General features: G+C 43.7%; 1 protein-coding gene across 1 annotated transcript in view; it reads right to left on the bottom strand.

The window, feature by feature from the left end:
* The window catches only part of cadm2b (cell adhesion molecule 2b), a 144,712-nt gene extending 131,432 nt beyond the window's left edge, over window positions 1–13,280 (bottom strand). Inside the window, exon 1 of the mRNA XM_053423680.1 lies at window positions 12,927–13,280. Coding sequence (XP_053279655.1) covers window positions 12,927–12,987 — 61 coding nt within the window. The 5' untranslated portion in view covers window positions 12,988–13,280. The remainder of the gene's footprint in view (window positions 1–12,926) is intronic.
* Window positions 13,281–19,038: the final 5,758 nt, after the last annotated feature.

Here is a 19,038-nt window from a genome sequence, read left to right as displayed (position 1 = left end):
TTCAATGCTTTTATCCCCCACCTTCACTTGCAAATATGCCTGCGTTCAGTATCTACACTCCAGCTTTATAGACCCGTGGGAAGCTTTTAAAGAGGAAGTCAATAAAAACGGTATAAACATGCATGAGCTTAAGTTTTGTGCTTTTTGTGTCTTTATTCCAAAGTTCGGTTTGCAGGATGGCATCGCCGCTCAAGCAGGGCTGGAGAACAAAAAAATAATTTCTCGGTTGTTACCTTGAAGCAGAGGCTGAATTTTAAATATGTTCTGCTCTCGCGTTGCAGCAATGAAACTGAATTTATTTACTATCACGAAGAAGAAAAAACATTTTCCAATAAATTGTTGAATACATATTTTTCAACACATAACTCTTGTTACTAGCAGATCTGATTAGAATATAAATATCATCAGTGAGTGAAAGTAATCCATTACAAACACAGAACTGCTAAGTGTGTGTAAAGTACATACTTTACTTACAGTGGACTTTATTCATTGGGCAGACTCATCCAAAACTCTGCCACAGAACTTATTGATTTTCTATATTATTATCGAACATTGGCTACACGGTGTGATATGAATGGGGTTATGAAATATGGGGTTTAACACACTCGACTATACAGTGCCTTGCATAAGTATTCACCCCCTTTGGACTTTTCTACATTTTGTCATGGTATAACCACAGATTAACATTTATTTCATCGTGAGTTTATGTAATGGACCAACACAAAATAGTGCATTATTTGGAAGTGGGGGGAAATATTACATGGATTTCACAATTATTTACAAATAAAAATCTGAAAAGTGTTGAGTGCATATGTATTCACCCCCTTTACTGTGAAACCCCTAACAAAGATCTGGTGCGACCAATTGCATTCACAAGTCACATTTGCAAGTCACATAATTAGTAAATAGGGTCCACCTGTCTGCAATTTAATCTCAGTATAAATACACCTGTTCTGTGACGGACTCAGAGTTTGTTGGAGATCATTACTGATCAAACAGCATCGTGAAGACCAAGGAGCTCACCAAACAGGTCAGGGATAAAGTTGTGGAGAAATATGAAGCAGGGTTAGGTTATAAAAAAATATCCAGAGCTTTGAACATCTCTCTGAGCACCATAAAATCCATCATAAGAAAATGGAAAGAATATGGCACAACCGCAAACCTACCAAGAGGAGGCCGTCCACCCAAACTGAAGAGTCGGACAAGGAGAAAATTAATCAGAGAAGCAACCAGGAGGCCCATGGTTACTCTGGAGGAGTTGCAGAGATCCACAGCTGAGGTGGGAGAATCTGTCCACAGGACAACTATTAGTCGTCTACTCCACAAATCTGGCCTTTGTGGAAGAGTGGCAAGAAGAAAGCCATTGTTGAAAGGGATCCATAAAAAATCCCGTTTGGAGTTTGCCAGAAGCCATGTGGGAGACACAGCAAACATGTGGAAGAAGGTGCTCTGGTCAGATGAGACCAAAATTGAACTTTTTGGCCTCAATGCAAAACGCTATGTGTGGCGAAAACCCAACACTGCCCATCACCCTGAGCACACCATCCCAACAGTGAAACATGGTGGTGGTAGCATCATGCTGTGGGGATGCTTCTCTTCAGCAGGTACAGGGAAACTGGTCAGAATAGAGGGAAAGATGGATGGAGCCAAATACAGGGAAATCCTTGAAGAAAATCTGATGCAGTCTGCAAAAGACTTGAGACTGGGGCGGAGGTTCATCTTCCAGCAGGACAATGACCCTAAACATACAGCCAGAGCTACAAAGGAATGGTTTGGATTAAAGAATGTTAATGTCTTAAAATGGCCCAGTCAAAGCCCAGACCTCAATCCAATAGAGAATCTATGGCAAGACTTGAAGATTGCGGTTCACAGACGGTCTCCATCCAATCTGACTGAGCTTCATCTTTTTTGCCAAGAAGAATGGACAAACCTTTCCATCTCTAGATGTGCAAAGCTGGTAGAAACATACCCCAAAAGACTTGCAGCTGTAATTGCAGCGAAAGGGGGTTCTACCAAGTATTGACACAGGGGGGTGAATACTTATGCACCCAACAGATGTCAACTTTTTTGTTCTCATTATTGTTTGTGTCACAATACAATTTATTTTGCACCTCCAAAGTACTATGCATGTTTTGTTGATCAAACGGGAAAAAGTTTATTTAAGTCTATTTGAATTCCAGTTAGTAACAGTACATAATGGGAAAAAGTCCAAGGGGGGTGAATACTTATGCAAGGCACTGTATATGTGGCATCCAACGATGATAATAATAATATGCAAAACATTGCATATTGATGCAGCAGTGAACTTTTCTTAAAAACTGTGGAGAGCTGTTTTCTAACACGACGACGTGAAGATGCAGAAGTTGCCTTCAGACCGTCTATGCATTGGGAATCACTCGACTGATAAGTACGAGTAAGTTTGCTCAGCAAAATTGTCAAATTTAATTGCTGTAGGAAAATAAACAGGTTAGACAGGAGTGATTTCCTTTTTTTGCTCTGAGGCGCATAAACAGTCGCTTTGCTAATATTGCAGAGAAAACAACACTGGGGGATAGGAGAAAAAACCACAGGCACATGGGAAGATGTCCTGAAATACTCTGAAATACTGCAAGACATGGAGACATTTTTAATTAGCCTCGTCTTTGTTACGTTTAACAGTGTGTTCCCCTTTAAGTTGGCATGTTTTCCCCCCACGAGCTCCCGTGGGTTTTCCTCACAAATGTAGAGATATACAGTAAAGGACCAGAGTGGAGACATTAAACCGCCTTAGGACACGATGGCCTCTGTGATGGACAGGTTCTGCAAAATGTATGCTTGGGATCCACAGCTCCTCAGGACCCGGAGAGGGGGGGGTCAGCGAGCGGAGAATACAAATGGTTTTAATTCGAGCCCTGACAAATAGTTATTGGTCTTAGCAGGTTTGTCTATTCATTTTCTATTCAGGGTCTTTAATTGTCTATTGTGCACAAGCAATATTAAAACACAAGGCCGTTAAAAAACACAAAAACATTAGCCTGGAATGAAAAACTGCACTGGCCGTGATTTCCTGCTTACAAGTCAATGGAATGCATGACTTAATCCAGCAAGCTATCAAATTTCCAGAGATAGCCACAGAGTTTCCTTTATCTGGCGCTCAGATGTCCCGCCCCCCCGACAGCGGGGACTTTACGAGCACAGGCGCACACTGATGCAGAATCCAGTTCCCCGTGTGAGACTGATGGAATTTCTGTGTTGACGCATAAAATGAGGGAACATTTAAAACCTCAAAGTCCAGGACACAGTCATTCCCAATGCAATTACATCTGCTGTGTTGTTGCCATTTGGAAAACAGATGCTCTTTGCACACTGTGAGACAGATTCTAATTCTAAATGAGTCATATTTCCACTGTTATCCATCAATCTACTCTCAATAACCCCAAAAGAACAAGGTGTTCACATGTGTTATTTCAACTGGATGTAGTGTTCAGACCCTTAATTCAGTTCCTCCTTCATGTGCAAGTCTCTGAAAGCTCTGCACAGCTGGATTGAACCATTGTTCCTCCTTCATCCGATTGGTAGGCGAAGCGGCAGTGGACGTCATCTTCAGGTCTCTACTCGGTTGTTCGCAGAATTAATTTTAATTTTAAATTTCATAAATTTGCAAAAATTAGCAAAAATCTGGCTTTGTGGTCAAGTGATGGGCAAAATGCTAATTTCAGTCACTTACGATTTAATCTGCTACAAAATAAAGTGTGCTGGAAGGCAAGTGTCCCCTAGCGCTGTGAGTGTGGTGTCTACACTCCCACAGAGTCCCAGTAGAGAGGGGGTCATCAAGGACCAGGTCGGTGGTTCGATCCCCGGTTCCTCCTCCAAAGATACTGAACCCCACGTGAGCCGTTGTTCTATCGTGCCAACATTGCAAAGCGGATATTATAATTACAGTTCATCATCAATAACACATATCGGTTCATAAGATAAACTGACACAACAACTATCTAACCAATATCACCACAACAATCACTTCCCCTCTCAAACAGAATCATTTAGCTCTCCGATCAGCAGGGACCTCTGAAGACTGTTAAGAAACGTCTTATTTGAAACGATAATGGACTATTGTGAGAGCAGCCCAGCAGCAAAGAAAAGGAGTCAAACAAACAACAAACAAACAAACAAACAAAGGTTGACAACAGCTCATCTGGAACCTCTGCTCCTGAATACCGAGGCTTTGCGCAGATGGAAGAGGAGGAAGGTTGTGAGAATTTGACACGTCTGCCAATCGCCACATCTGAAAAAGAAAAAACGCACACAAAGCCCCCCCCCCCCCCCCCCCCCCCAAACAAAGGCTCCACAGTTTGTTGTCAATATTGCAGCTTTTGTTTGGGCCTTGGCAGAAGATCCTGACATAACTCAAAACAAGCGCGGCCGCTCCAGGTCGGGCTGCCAGGTGTTTGGTTGCAGTGCGATACCCTCAGATAGTCAATCACTCTTTCTGGAAGCCTCCCAAACACGCACGGCAGACACGGAAAAGAGCATCTATTATGGCAACCGCACAAAGACTGTCCCGGTATGACACAGTTAATACGGTGCACTCAGCATCTCTCTCTCTCTCTCTCTCTCTCTCTCTCTCTCTCAGCTGCATTAACACAACAAGGTATTTTCTCAGCAGAACGAGGAACTACCTTTGTAATGACGTCTTCCTCTCGTGTGAGATATTAATCGGAGAAGCTTTGAAACAGACAACAACAACACAGTAGGGACTTCTGGATGATACGAGATCTTCCTGCGCAAAAAAATAAACATCACCCGCCAGGTCGTGCTCCGGTGTATCGTGTCATATCTGAACAGAAAAAATATTAACTTTGTTCATGTAGACTCCAGCGAGAGGAGAAGCAGGAGATCATCACACGGGCTAAATGAGATTCAGAGGCTCATCCAGCGGCGGGCACAAAGCCCACTTCAGCAGAGATGAGGGCCAAGAGAGATTGGTAAAGGTCAACACTGCAAACGGGCATAAAATGAAGTATAGGCTTCATTTCGGGCGCAATACTGAAATGTAGGGAATGCATAAAACTCACAGAGCAGATAGTTTCTCGCACGCACACACACACACACACACACACACACACACACACACACACACACACAACGCAGCTGAATCTCATTCATCTGAACCTCAATGAGAAATACACTTTATTCTCTCCTCTGTGGATTCCACTAAAAAGGTTTCAGTCCATTTTTTTCCTTATGTGTGTACATCTACATATGTTGATGACCTTTATCTCTTCACTGGTGATTTACATATCAAATTTGTATCATAAAAAACAGTGAAAATACTGCAGTATTTAGACAGTAACACATCAGAGGACGCTCCTGAATCCACTGAATATTGTACAAAAAGACTAAACTCAGGCTGTAGTGTTCAAAAGCATAATTCTTTGGAAAACTCTTCTTTTCATTTGTATTGTTAGATTGCAGAATGCAGTGTGTTGCATTGTGAGCACGATGATGAATGACTGCAATAATTCACTATTATATTTGCAAGTCTAATAGAAAGTTCATCTTTGTCATTTATAAACCTGAATGACAAGAGGTCTGAGTATCAGTTTGATATGGCAAACAAATTAAACGTCACTGAGCTGCTTCTAATTTAACCCAGGCAGGTAAAGATTAATACATAATGTTCAGCAGAGACCAATATATCATCTTTGGCATTGTTAAATCATGTTTATCTATCATTATAAGTATAAGTAATGGTTATTATTTGAGAAAACAAACTTGATTGATTCTATTCCGTTAGGTTTATTTTCCCTTTTTCCCCCCCATATTTCCGAGCCACTGTTTAGTAAAGGAAGCAACAGGAAGTGAGACTGCAGGGTTCTGAGATATATGTTCCCCGCATTACAAATCTCCAGTTATTATTTTACTCCGACAATCAGCCTCCGCTCCCCGAGGGTTTGGATCAATATGGTTGCAAACGATAATATAAAAATCCTGCCCCGACAATGAAGTCAGTCTCCTGCAGGTGTGCGCCTCCACACGTGCAGCAGCTCTCCTCGGGGTTGTAAATGGAGGCTCCGCTGCTGCTTGATGACATGACAAATGAAATACTTACGGCTCTCCGGTTGTCGGCGTCGCTGGCGAGTCACTAATGTTTGGAAAATATTGAATCGACCGTGTGGGATCATGTAAATTCTGCCTCGTGAGTTCCACTTTAAGACGTGAGAACAGCAGGTGGCTCTTCAGGAGGCCGGGGATCGGGGTGAGCGCCGCTTTAACCACTCTCCAGCGTGACCAATTGTGGCATTAAGACTTATCAGGAGTATCTGGAGCCGGCGCTTCCTGGCAAGTCGGAAAAAAAATCTCTCCCCAGCCCGAAAATAGGGTCAAAATAATCTTTAATGGTGTAATTGGCCTTACAGTCTATCAGCTTCATTGCTAAGCTTATGCCCACTCCGAGAGGGCATAGTGTGGAGAAGTGCTCTGACAAAGAGCGTCGCAAAGGGAGACTGACAGCACGTGGCGCAGCCGGGGCAGCGAGCAGCTAATCTTTAAGCCCATTCCCCACTTGTCTGAGCACATTTGCCTCTGGCTTGAGGCTTATCCCTACAGATGTATATCTGTCAACAAAAACGCAAGCAGGGCAGCAGAGGCTCTTTTGGAAAGCGTTTGTCCCCTTTACTGGATTATTCATTTGCGATAGTACACAGCAGCACGACTCCCGAGCCAGCACTTGGCAGCTGGGAGACGTTCTGCAGGGATAAGCTCACCCTCAGCAGAGGGGAATGGGTATCCTTGAGTGTAAACCACCTTCCTGCCATACCTTGCCTTCGGCTCAGCCAGTTTTTTCCTCATGCCAGATTATTCCGACCGGCAGGAGATGCGCCCATGCATACGTCTCCCAGGCTCACTGTGTCTCACACTATGTGACAGTTTGGGGGTTCACTTTCACCTGAGCCCAGTCTCTACTATTCATTCTGAGACATTTTCAAAACAACCAGATTTGAGGTGAAACAGAACTCCATTTTTAACATATGGAAAATGCAAAGAGGTGAACCTCCCACCGTCCTATACTTAACTCAAAATGACAAATCCACTCTGGAGTTTTGACAGTTACTCACATCGATCTCCACTCTCTGGGTTTGGTGAAGGCTTCAGCAGGAACCAGGGGTTTTAATGGTAGAAACTGTGACTCCACGGTGAATCCTATACTGGGCAACATGAGTTCTGCCCCAGACGACTGTCGGCTACACATTAAAGCTCAAAGGACTCACGCAGATCCTCGATTTTAATCCTGATCCTCTAAACTTTTGCCGTGTTCCTTTTATCTTTATATATATATAATGAATCTTTCTGTCTTAAGCTGATTGAATATTGGTCTTTACGCGTCTGGTCCCGACTCTGTGCACACAGAACGAGATTCAAATTCAAATACATTCGGTTCATCCTGCTTATTTATTGAGATTTCCATCCTGATGAATGCAAATGAAAACACATAATTCAAAGCATTTTATATTATTATGATGCATGTGTTAATATGCATGTGTACATTGTGCATACCATTACTTTTGGATGTGAATTACAGTTCATATGCAAAAAGATGAAAATAGAAGAACTGGAATATTGTACCCATGTCACAATGTGCACGTAAACAATTTCTATTCACCTAAATGTTATTTCAGACAGATTAATATTGTTATGTTTGTATGTTTGTGATCAACTTTTCAATAAGGTTTGGTTGAATCCTGTACTTCAGTCCACGACTTGTCCACGATATCAGATCAACGATCACAGCACGAGTCCAGTCTTACGCTAATACTTCAATGAAATATCAAACGTTATAATTTTGCATTATTAATGACAAACCTCAATTCCCTCCCTTATCAAGAAAGACATTTTTCATTTACATTATGAGGGAATTATTCATCCTCAACCTCCCGTGTCTGTAGTTTTGACGTGTGCGGTAAAAAAAGAAAGAAGAAGAAGAAGAAGAAGAAGAAGAAGAAGAAGAAGAAGAAGAAGAAGAAGAAGAAGAAGAAGAAGCCACTTTCATTTATTCTCCGCTCTGTCCTCATTACTGCATTACTTGCCCTCACATGTTATGGTCAAACACACACACTGCAGTTTATGTCACCTGCAGGTTGTTCTGGCCAAGATGTCTGACAAGATCAGAAATGATGAAAGGCTCCTTGGTCAAACAAAAGAAAAGTTCCCCTGGTGGTACGGGGCCTTTTGGGGGGTTTCTACGAGAAGGAAGGTGATGAAACACTTGAGTGGAAGGAATGTGAAGCCGACAAAGAAAAACGTGCAGATCATAAAACTTACGTTTCTCACACAACCAGCCCAGAGGTCTGCAGAGCAATGGAGCAGAGCCGCACCACGTGGCTAATTAGCATTACTAGCCTGCCTGCCACCTTAGCTGCTAACTGGCTCTGACAAGCGAGTCAGGTGTCTGCGTTTAGTGGAATATGTTGTGTTGACTCAGGTCTGGTGATGCAACAACACTTCAAAGAGTGACACAAGTTCCCACTGGTGCACATGTGGGACAACGGGGACCTCACATTCAGAGCAGGAGCACACACACACACACCATAGACACACACACACACACACAAACACACACACACTACCATAGATGTACAGCAAACTACACATTAGAATTAATCCACTGGGTCACTACAGCACATTAAACATTTAAGCAGTGTGCCGCTCCATGGACTGCGCCTGCAGATAAGTGTGCAACAATGCATTTAAGCAAAATACTATAATGTAGTTGTTCTAAGAAGGATGAGCCGGCGTGAAATGACTCTCAGCATTACGGAGCACGAGGAAAGCTGCTCCGGCTGAAGTCCCGGCTGCAACTTTAACTGCAGCGTGTGATGTGGCGCTCGGCAATTTAACTGTCGATTAGGCCGCGATCACACAGCAGATGCATTTACCTTCTTTTCCTGCAGAGGAGGTTGTGTTGTCGGTCTTGTTTGTGTGTTTGTCTCTTAGCTAGCCTGCCACAACGAGGCGAAAACTGATGAACGGTTTAGCAACGGATTAGTCTGCATCTTATAAAGAGGACCTGTTAACATTGCAAGGTCGAAAACTGAATGTTTTCCAAAAATTGCCACTCTTACTTGAATTTTTTTATTTTTTATGTCTGCATCTGATAATTGCCCGCCTTTGTGTATGAAGCAGCAGACCTTGATCTCAGTGCACATCGGAAAAATAAACTTACATTTAAAAAACAAACTGGGAGGCTGGTGCTGACCTTTTGGAGAGGAGTGCACTCTGGATGATTCCTAGTTTTTATTTGTTTCATTCATTGTTTACCTGCTCACCTCCTCTACACAGGAAGTGCTCCATAGTTTCTTAGATGCAGACTTTTGAGCCACTGTCCTGGGAACAGCTAGATCGTGTTTTTGAAGTTAAGCCACACGGCATAAATAATTAAAGTTGCCCTTGAAGTGGCCACTATCTTAGCAGAGCTCTTGGACGGGATGATACAACTCTCTGCGGCCTGTTCGCTCTGGCAGGATGTCATGGACCAGAAATCTGTTCCAACAATGGGCGAGCTCGCTGCTGTCCACTTTTATGCTCACCACTATTATGTCAGCTGATGATGCTGGGAATAAAATCCTACGCTTCACCTTGGCAGGTACGATCCCTTCAAACCACCAGTGTTGTATCCGTAAGGAGAGAGGAGCTACATTAACGGTCCTTTAGAATAAATCCAATACTTTGCATGGTGGATGGATCAGAAGGTGTTTTTGCAAATTCAAACTCATCCAACTTAATGGATTAATATAAAATAATCCTACTGATGTTTTCATGAGTGTGTTTTTTTATGTAAATTGTACCAATTGTTGTTTTCTTTACCGTAGCATAGGCCATTTATATTTAAATACTTTATATTTTGTACTTTTGTATATTTACAAGAGGAGCAGGTCCTCTCCACGAAGGCCACCACCGTGTTTTTTTACAGAAGCCCAGACTGGAAGGGTGAGGTGAGGGGTATTCAGCTGCAACATGCAACTTCACCACTAGATGTCACTAAATTCTACATACTGAACTTTTCACGGAGACTTTCCACATCTGACCTAATCAAAGTTTACTGAGAGTTTCTAATTGAAACCACGTCAGTGAAGGCGTCTGCGTTGCTGCAGTTCGTGTATCACAGCTGTTCACCAGTACGACACATCATCGATAAACCCTGAGCTAACCTGTCTGTGTCACTGTGCTCAGTTAATTTTGTATTTAACGCTTCAGGCTTCGAGTAAGAACAAATCAGGATGTGCACATTTCAATATGTTTGCTACTAAGACGGTTTAGGTTAAATATTAGCTTTCCTTGTTTATTTATAATTCATTCAGGGCTAATAACGCTATAACAGGAAGAGTGCTCTCAATGCAATTGGGCCAATTTAGTTCATCTACAGATGACGTGCAGATTTATTTTGTATCCCCAGTGACTAATAGATTAGTTAGACCGAGATTTAATTTTTTTGGACTGCGGCCATGATTTATAGATGGAGCCTTTCCAACTGTCTCCCGGCGCAAAAATAGAAATATTAAAAAGAACGATAAATTGTCAATTGTGAGCATGAACCAAATCCATCCTCTTCAAAAACTCCACATTGAACTTTGGTATTTCTGATTTGCATCTCAAATCTTAATATTAACATTTGTATAAGCTATTCAATATTCTGAATATTTTAACTTCACCCTAGATAGAAACATTCAGAGAGGCCAAAAACTTACAGGTGCAGTGATGAAAACAATCGGTCTGTTGCCAACCAACAAACCTTTAGAGCCGGACTGCAGGACTGTTCCATAAAAATGAATGTCTGTTGTATTTAAGCTGTTGCCAAACCAGTTCACACAGAGCTGATTAATCCTGTCAGCAGCAGGTAAATCTCTCTGTGTCTCGCACTATCACAGTCTTTTAAATCTGTGGTCTGAGGCGACATTAACGCACTGCACAGCGGTAGCGATGCTTTTTTTTTTTACGTCAACCAGCAACGATTGGTTTGCCGGAGGCGAAGAGGGAGGGAGAGTACAACTAGAGCCTGTGGAAGCATCCCCAAAAGGTTTTCTGATGCCGAAGTTAGAGAAGAAACTGTTCAGAGGAAGGATTAGAGGCTAAAAGGGAAAGATCGATGGGGATGGAGGCCGTGACGTGAGGAGGATGTGGCTGGATGTGTCATCAGGTCACAGCTGGATGTGCACCACTTGATGGCATCTCAGGATGGGCAGATCAGTGAGATGTGCCGAGGGGGGGGGGGGAATAGATGAAAACAACACACATCAAGGCGAAAAGATGATAACATTTTCACTTTGAAACTTAAAAAAAAAGGTATAAGGTTGAAAAGTTGTTTGATACACTTTCTTATTTGTTGAAATCCTCCCGATAGTCATCAATAGCTAAAGTCGTCTGGAGATAAAGTCCTCGTCTGTAACTGAGCGACCTGCCTGTTCCCCCGGTGCACGTGAGCAGCCGACAAGTCGTACACAGCAGAGGCAGAGACGATAGACAGGAGTTAGCGAGCAGGTCATGGAGAAGTCGGCTTGTAGCAGTCTGTGCTCCTTCATGTGTTTTGTAGGGGTGTGGCCTCACAAGAGGGGGTGGGATCAAAGTGTAGCCTGCTCCTGCTAGCTTTTCAAAGATTACCAACCCGAGCTTTAAAAGAGACACGTGCAGGTCAGTGATATTTGACACGAATACGTTCAACACTGTGCGAGTTGTCTTGTGTGAAAATAATAGATGAATTATGAGTTTGGGATTGTAAAGAAAATCACAGGCCCAGTCGTACAGAGACTTCAGTTCTCCTACTGATTCAATCTGTGAGACTTAAAGCACAAATACGTTTATTAGAATAAACACTGATGGGGTCAACGCTCACTTCTACTGAGTCCAAACCCCTTCCTGCTCGTGTGTTGTGGATGAGATCTTATTGAGTTGGGCTGAGTGGGGATTATTCATTTATTTATCTATTCATTTTGCAGCTCCCACATCCTCACCCCCTCCTCCTCCCCCGTTGAAAGCGTTATGTATCTGCGCACTGGTCGCCTACAGGGCGGTGGCTGCGCAAGCATGTCCAGGAGCGGGACGGTCTGTGGGGAGTCAAGGGGGGGGCAGTGTCATGAGGAGACACCGAGGATGATGCTCCATGGCTGCAGGGAGGCATCACTCACAGCCCCTTGTCCCGGCAGCACAACTTTCAATGCACCGACCTGATGGCACGCAGGGGTCAGTGAAAGCGACCCTGTTTGGAGAGCGCGTCCCCGTGCGCCACGGACAGAAGCGCGAGCGGAACGCAGCCACCGACGCCTCCTCCGCGACTTTGTCATCTCCGCAGAACCACTGGTTTTTGATAAAGTCGTGCGTGAGACCGGGGGCTGCACACAGACGCGGCCGTGCGCGTTACAGAAACGATCCATTCAATGACACAGCTCTCCGGCAACATGACAATACGCACGGCCGCTGGGAACCCTCCCGTGGACCCCCCCTCACCCACCCCCCACCACCGCAAATACACACGACTCATCCGCAGCCTCACGCCTCAACTGTCACTTCGCACAAAAGGAAGGGGGGGGGGCACCGTGCAAGTTGTTCTCCGACACGCACGCAAAAACTTGTGTGCATCCGCATTCTGCTCCACGCACAATTTCAACTTCCCAGGCATTCCGGCACAGCGCACGCATGAGCTCGGCTGCAGACAGCTGACCAAAGCCGCTGCGCAAACACGCATCACACGCAACACACACACCAACACAAAAACACAGACCATCAACTCTTATCTGCGTTGCGCACTTGAACTCACGGCATCGCCACATTCTCATCTTTTCTCTTTTTTTCCACTTTAACGCAGCCACCACCTTCTCTCTCTCTCTCCCCCCCCCCACCCCCCCAACCCGCACACCACGCCCGTCTCCCGGCCAGCACCATCCAGCAGCCCTCACCTTTAAAGACGCTTGCGCAGAGGCTGTAGAGGATGAAGACCAAGTGCTGCTTGACAATCATATTCTTCTCTTTTTCTTCCTTCCCAGTCGCGTGCGTGCGTCGACACTCCACTCGGGTAGCCGCTGTCTTCCTCTCGCCGGGACGGACTTATCCAGGTTAAACGGCGCAGTGTTTTGGACAGACCGGAGTTACATTCATGAACTCTGCCTGTTTCCCTCCTCAGAGTCCCAGTGTGTGTGTGTGTGTGTGTGTATGTGTGTGTTACGGTCGCAGATCCGGGCTGGTGAGGGGAGCAGGGAGGACTGTGGGGCGCTGAAGACAGGACGGCAGAGATGCTCGTCGGCAAAGTGCAGCTCCTGCCTCCCTTTATTGCCTTTCTCTTTGACTCGCTGCAGAGAGCAAGAGTCCCGCCCACGCCTCTTGACTAATGAAGTCGCTTCGCCAATGGAGAACACCTAGAAAGAGTTGTGATCTCTGCTAAACTGTCCACAACATCACACCCTGGGACGTCAGGGGGATCACATGCTGCAGGAACATGGTGACAGTCAATGCACATGCTTAATAAACATGGAAACGCTTCACTGGTGAAGACAGAGTTGAGATCTCTGCTAAACTGTCCAAACAATCACACCCTGAGAAATAAAGGTGACCACATCATGCAGGAATATCACAGTCCATGCATATGTTAAAAGAAATATGTGAATATGGAGACGTTTCACCGATGAAGGACACTTAGAAATATGATCTCATGCTAAACTGTCCAGACAATCACACCCTGAGACATAAGGGTGATCACATTCTGCAGGGATATGATTACAGTTCATGCATGTTTATAAAAATATCCTATATTATCTGCATGGTCAGAAGGGGCCGTTATTGGGCCCCACACCCCCCCCCCCCCCCCATTCGATGAGGCTCTAAATGAAGCTGTCTGCTCCGTGTTTGTTGTCGCTATGAGTCGCCTGTTTGTGCAAACATCACAATGCCAGTGATTTAATGTATTAAAATATGCCCACAGCTAGCAGAGTCAATTTAACACGTTTAAACAGTTCTGAACAGCCGCCCCTGAGCCACAACAGCTCCGTGAACAGACAAACACAAGCCTGCAGTCAACACCAGACAACGCCAATTGAGCGCCACTGCAAAAACACTTATTATCACATGGGCAAAACAGTTAGGATGCACACCGAGGGTCTCGCTTGAGCTGCTTTCAGGCGTGCACTGAACTCTGGAGATCCTCCGGATATTTACTGGAGGGGAATGTCCCAGTTAGAGCTTCCTGACTTTCTGTGGACTTTCCCCGCCCCAGTGAAAAGTCCACAGAATGTCCGAAGGAAAGGTCGTGAGAACACAGCAGAAGATCAAACACGCAAATATGACTGAATTCATAAGTTTGTTGTTAACATGTCTGTGTGGAGAATCTCCAGCTGCATTCTTCATGTGTTCGAGGAAACCTCTGGAGAATGTACGAACCCAATTCTGCGGACATCCTCCAGAGGTAATTTCTAAAAAATGTATTTGGACTCATTGAAAATGCAATGGAAACGGCAGCAGGTTGTGCAGTAACAAAAAGAAGGACCTGGCTGCGTTGTGTGGAAAAAGGCGGTTGTGACCTGGCGTCTGTGTATGTGTGCACGGGCGCAGGGAAGGTTAATGGGCTCCCAGACATCCCTCTCCCTTCAAAGGTCCCTGTGAGTGGTGCAGGGAAGCGAGTGTGACCGTCCCTAAAGACAGGGGGGGGGGGGGGGGGGGGGGAGCAGCGGCTCCAGCCAGGGATCGTTTTCTGAGCCCATCGGGAGGATTTTACACTTGGTTTAACATGCTGCTGGGGGAATTTGGTTCAATTTTGCACAGTGGCCTTCCAAGCCACTCCCACTTCAAATCAAACTGCTGACCTGGCCGCACCACCTGAGGAAAAAGCTGCTGAGTTAAAAAAAATAGCCTCTTTAAAGGGTCTTTCCTCTCAGAGGGGATAAATGTAAATGGGACGTGAACCTGCACCATTCATTATCTAAACAAGCAATCTGTCAGATCACTAATTTTCATTGCCGAACAAGAAATGAATGCATTGTTGTTGTTTGCATGTTCTAATCCATTTCAGCTTTGAATCAGAACAGTTCAAAAGATGTGCACATCCTCCGGTTTGGATGCTGATGCTGCGTTTCAGCTTTTTAGCATGGAACCGTGCACATCTCTAATCCCCGCGGAGCCATTGTTGCCTTTCTGAACTGTAAACCTTGAAGGACTAATCGCTCTTGTGTGACATACATTCTCTATACGGCTCACTTATAATTCAGGGCAAGACTATGCAAACCTAATTACCATGAGGACGGTGGTAAAGAATCAATCCCATGTGTCCTGAAGGTCAATTCCAAGTCATTTCATTAGATCTTTGAGAGCTGAATTCTTCTCGTGTGCCTTTTAAACAGTGAGAATGCATTGACCATGTGGGTTCAGTGGAAAAAGCACACGGGTGCTGACATACATCTGTAATCCAGAGGAGCACGATACTCTGTTCTTTAACCCCTGGGAGTGTTTGTATCATTTAAAATGCCCGACTGTGTTCGCGTTGCCAGATAGAACAAGGTCACCGGCTGCACTTGAGAATCAACCTGCACACAGAAGAATGGAAGAGCAGCTTTGCATCACGCTGGTTTCATCCGAGGATCTTTATGGAAAAAACACTCAATTTCCACTGGAACTCGACACAACAAGAGATCCTGAGGTTCAAACCTGCCACCATCCGAAACAAAGCAGGAGACAAAAGTTTAGGCTAAGCTGAAACACATTAATATGCATTAACCTGTCACTGATAGCATTTAATCCTCCGCACTGATCGAAAAACAACTAATCCAGACACACTCGGTGCACAATCCATTTCAGCACGGGCCTGAGTGACAGCAGTCGTCGGCTGAATGCTTCACATGGTCCATTTCCAGAGATGAAGTGCTGCTCATGGGATCGGGGCATCGGCCGCTTCCGTCTTTTTGCCACTCGTGCAATAAATACTGAACTACACAATATGATCCTGTACGTGAATCCAGATTTGATGTCGCCATTTTCATCAGGGTTTTCTCCCGGATGGAATCTCTCAACGTGTAAACAAGCTTTTGAACTTGGATTGATCACGGTCTTGGTTTGTTCTTCTGGGTGTGGTTTGACTAAACAGGATTTAATACAACATCCACATTCAGTAGAGCTCACGACTCAAACACTACAAAATATAGTGTAAAGAGACCGGGCTGGTTTGAAGAAATACTGCTTTGATTGGGAACAAAAAATTACAGTGCAGATGTTTAACGTGTGATTTAAGATATCCGCGGTAGCACTGCATTACTGTGGCTCAGGAGCTAGATTGAAGGATGGTTTGATTCCCGGATCCCCCATTCTGCGTATGAAAGTGTCCTTAGGCAAGACAATAAACCTCCAGAACCTTCTGCCATTGTGTGTGAATGATATGTGATAGAGGGACTTATAGTAGAGTACTGTGATTTATGAATTGTGGTGCAAAAAGGTGAATGTAGCTTGTAGAAAAGCTCTTTCCATAAGACGAGAAAAACGCTATATAAATGCCAATTTATTCAACAGGTAACATTAAAGTCAAATTATCTGCTCAGAACATATGTTGGTCTCAGTTCTTTAATAAACTAATTTAAGGTCTATATCAAATATGTGAAGTTACATTTAAGGTCCAGAGTGAAAACCTTACGGGGATCTGTCAGAATAGATGATTTTAATCCATTTCATTTATTTAAAGAGAATACTGTTTTCAGATATAATGTAGATATAGATGCATATTCTAAGGTAACGACAACAGGTTTCTTAATTTCAGGTGATGACACACAGTGATGAAAACATCAGGAGCACATCCTCCTCTTGCATCGCCATCTTTCTACAGTAGCCCAGAGTAGACAAACTCAACACTGGCTGTAGAGATGCCCTGTCACATTTTTTATAAAGGACACTGCACGTTCTGTGACAAGGGATTTTCAGCTGGTTGCAATTTTCAAGTTCACATCTAGAGGTCACTAGATCCTCCACACTGAACCTTTCAAATAACAACTGATGTGGTTATTTAACTCTCAAATATTGATATTGGGATTACCCTGAAAAATACAGTGTTAATTTACTTCTCAAATCTCTTCATATTATTTCCTGGTGACAAAAAAGCTAAAGATTAAACTAGTTAAAGCAGTTACACATGTTCAGAATCTATTGGATTTGTTAAAACCTGACAAAAGGTCACTTTAAATCTGCCGGCTTTGAGGGAGATGTGTTGTTTTGACTCAGAGATATAACTGAGATTAAAATGTTCAGTTTTCATACTAATGAGCTCCCGGAACGGTTTTAATTAATTATATAATAAAAAATTTCAATTATACGTATCAGTCACAGAAGCATTTTCAGTTTGCCTCTTCCCTTCAGGGAGAATTACGCATGTTACACATTACACATTCTGTTTTACACCGAGAAGACAAAGACTGAGTGTGCCAACAAGTTACCGAACGCAAAGGCATCGCCAACCCTTGTTCCATCCGTATTAAATTAATACTGCACACGTTTTCATGAGATTACAACATTTACTCTCATTTTTCATCAGACCCTTTTTCAGACGCTTTTCTCCCTCTGTTTAGAGTTGTTATTTTATTTTGAAAGGGCTCCTGACAGCACTTTGTACATGATTTGCTCAATTTATTGCAAAATATCAATAAACTGCAGAAGAGTATTCGGGTCTGATATGTATCTGCATGTCGTCTGGTAATCATATGCAGCTCTAATGTGCCTCTAATATTCTCGATCATGTAAAAAAGTTTGCAAATAGCAGCATGCTTAGGGAAGCAATTGAACATTTTAATTAGCACTTAGAGACTTTATCATAACAAGAGATAAACACTTATTTTTAAGGTCATGGTTAATTATCCTGCAGCACGTCTGTGAGTAAATGTAGCTGTTGGAGACGTTAGCAGACAAAGACGAAGAGGAGCACTTAGAAGTTCAAACCAGTTCCTCTTAACCATTCGTATTTCTCTCAGCTTTCTGCCATAACTTGCATATCGGGAAAAACGTCCACCGCCGTGTCAAGATAACAAACAGTCATAGTTTGACTCTATGCAAAAAGCTTTTTTCTTGTTTGACTAAAAGTTTGAAGGAACGCTAACAAGCGGATGCAGCTCACGCGGTGTTGTTGAAGCTCAGCAGCGCTGCACTTTGGATCCGACTCCCTCCGTGAGCCCGGTTCTGTTGAATCCCACGTCTGACACATACGTACATGTTTTTCTTTTCCTGTCAGTGCTCCACGGGGGAGAAATAACACCTGCTCTCTCTCAAGCCTTGCAACGGTTGAACTTTAACAGTGTTTTATAATCAGTGCTTCATGTCATCGCTGCATTTTCTTAGAGGAATATTTGCTATTGATGCTCGGTGTGAAATACAACACCATCTGCTTATGGCCTTACTGATGGGACACTGCGGAAAACGTTATACATTTAAAAATGGCTTTTCTGTAACAGGTTATGAACATGCAAGTCAGCAGCCAGCGGGTTGTTGTCATATGTAAATAAACATTTAAATATGTCGTCTGGAGATGTACGCAGCCCCGCAGCCATTCCCAACAGTGTTTTAATCTAAATTACAAAATCAAATATACATAAATATACAGATTCATGATTGCTGTGCACGCAGGTTCTGATAAACATTTTTAGAAATGGAAAAAACATATGTTCATCTTATCTCATCTGCTGCATAACCTGGGGAATGCATTGTTTGCATCGGCCACACGCTCAGTGGGTTGGACGAGTCCCAATCAAATCCAAAGAGATGCAGATCTGTGTTGAACGCCACAGGGAGAGAAGTAACCTCAGACTTCATCAAAGGTTTTTTTATAATTGAAAACATAAACCATATAAATTGCAATCAATGAATTTAGATTTTGGACAAAGTTAAAGTAGTTTACTCATCGGTCTTCATCAACGTTCCTGTAGCCGGACTACCTGCTGCAATCCTGGCTATTGTCTGGCAACCAAATGGCCTCTGGGGACCTCAGAGATTTAGCTCTGCTCCGTTTCCAGTCTGACGAGTTTCCTTTATCACACAAGTTAAACATTTCTCCAA

This window comes from Pleuronectes platessa, chromosome 5 (genome assembly GCF_947347685.1).
Source record: "Pleuronectes platessa chromosome 5, fPlePla1.1, whole genome shotgun sequence".
Lineage (NCBI taxonomy): Eukaryota > Metazoa > Chordata > Actinopteri > Pleuronectiformes > Pleuronectidae > Pleuronectes > Pleuronectes platessa.
Note: the sequence above shows the minus strand (reverse complement) of the source record. Positions and strands in the feature narration are given on the sequence as shown.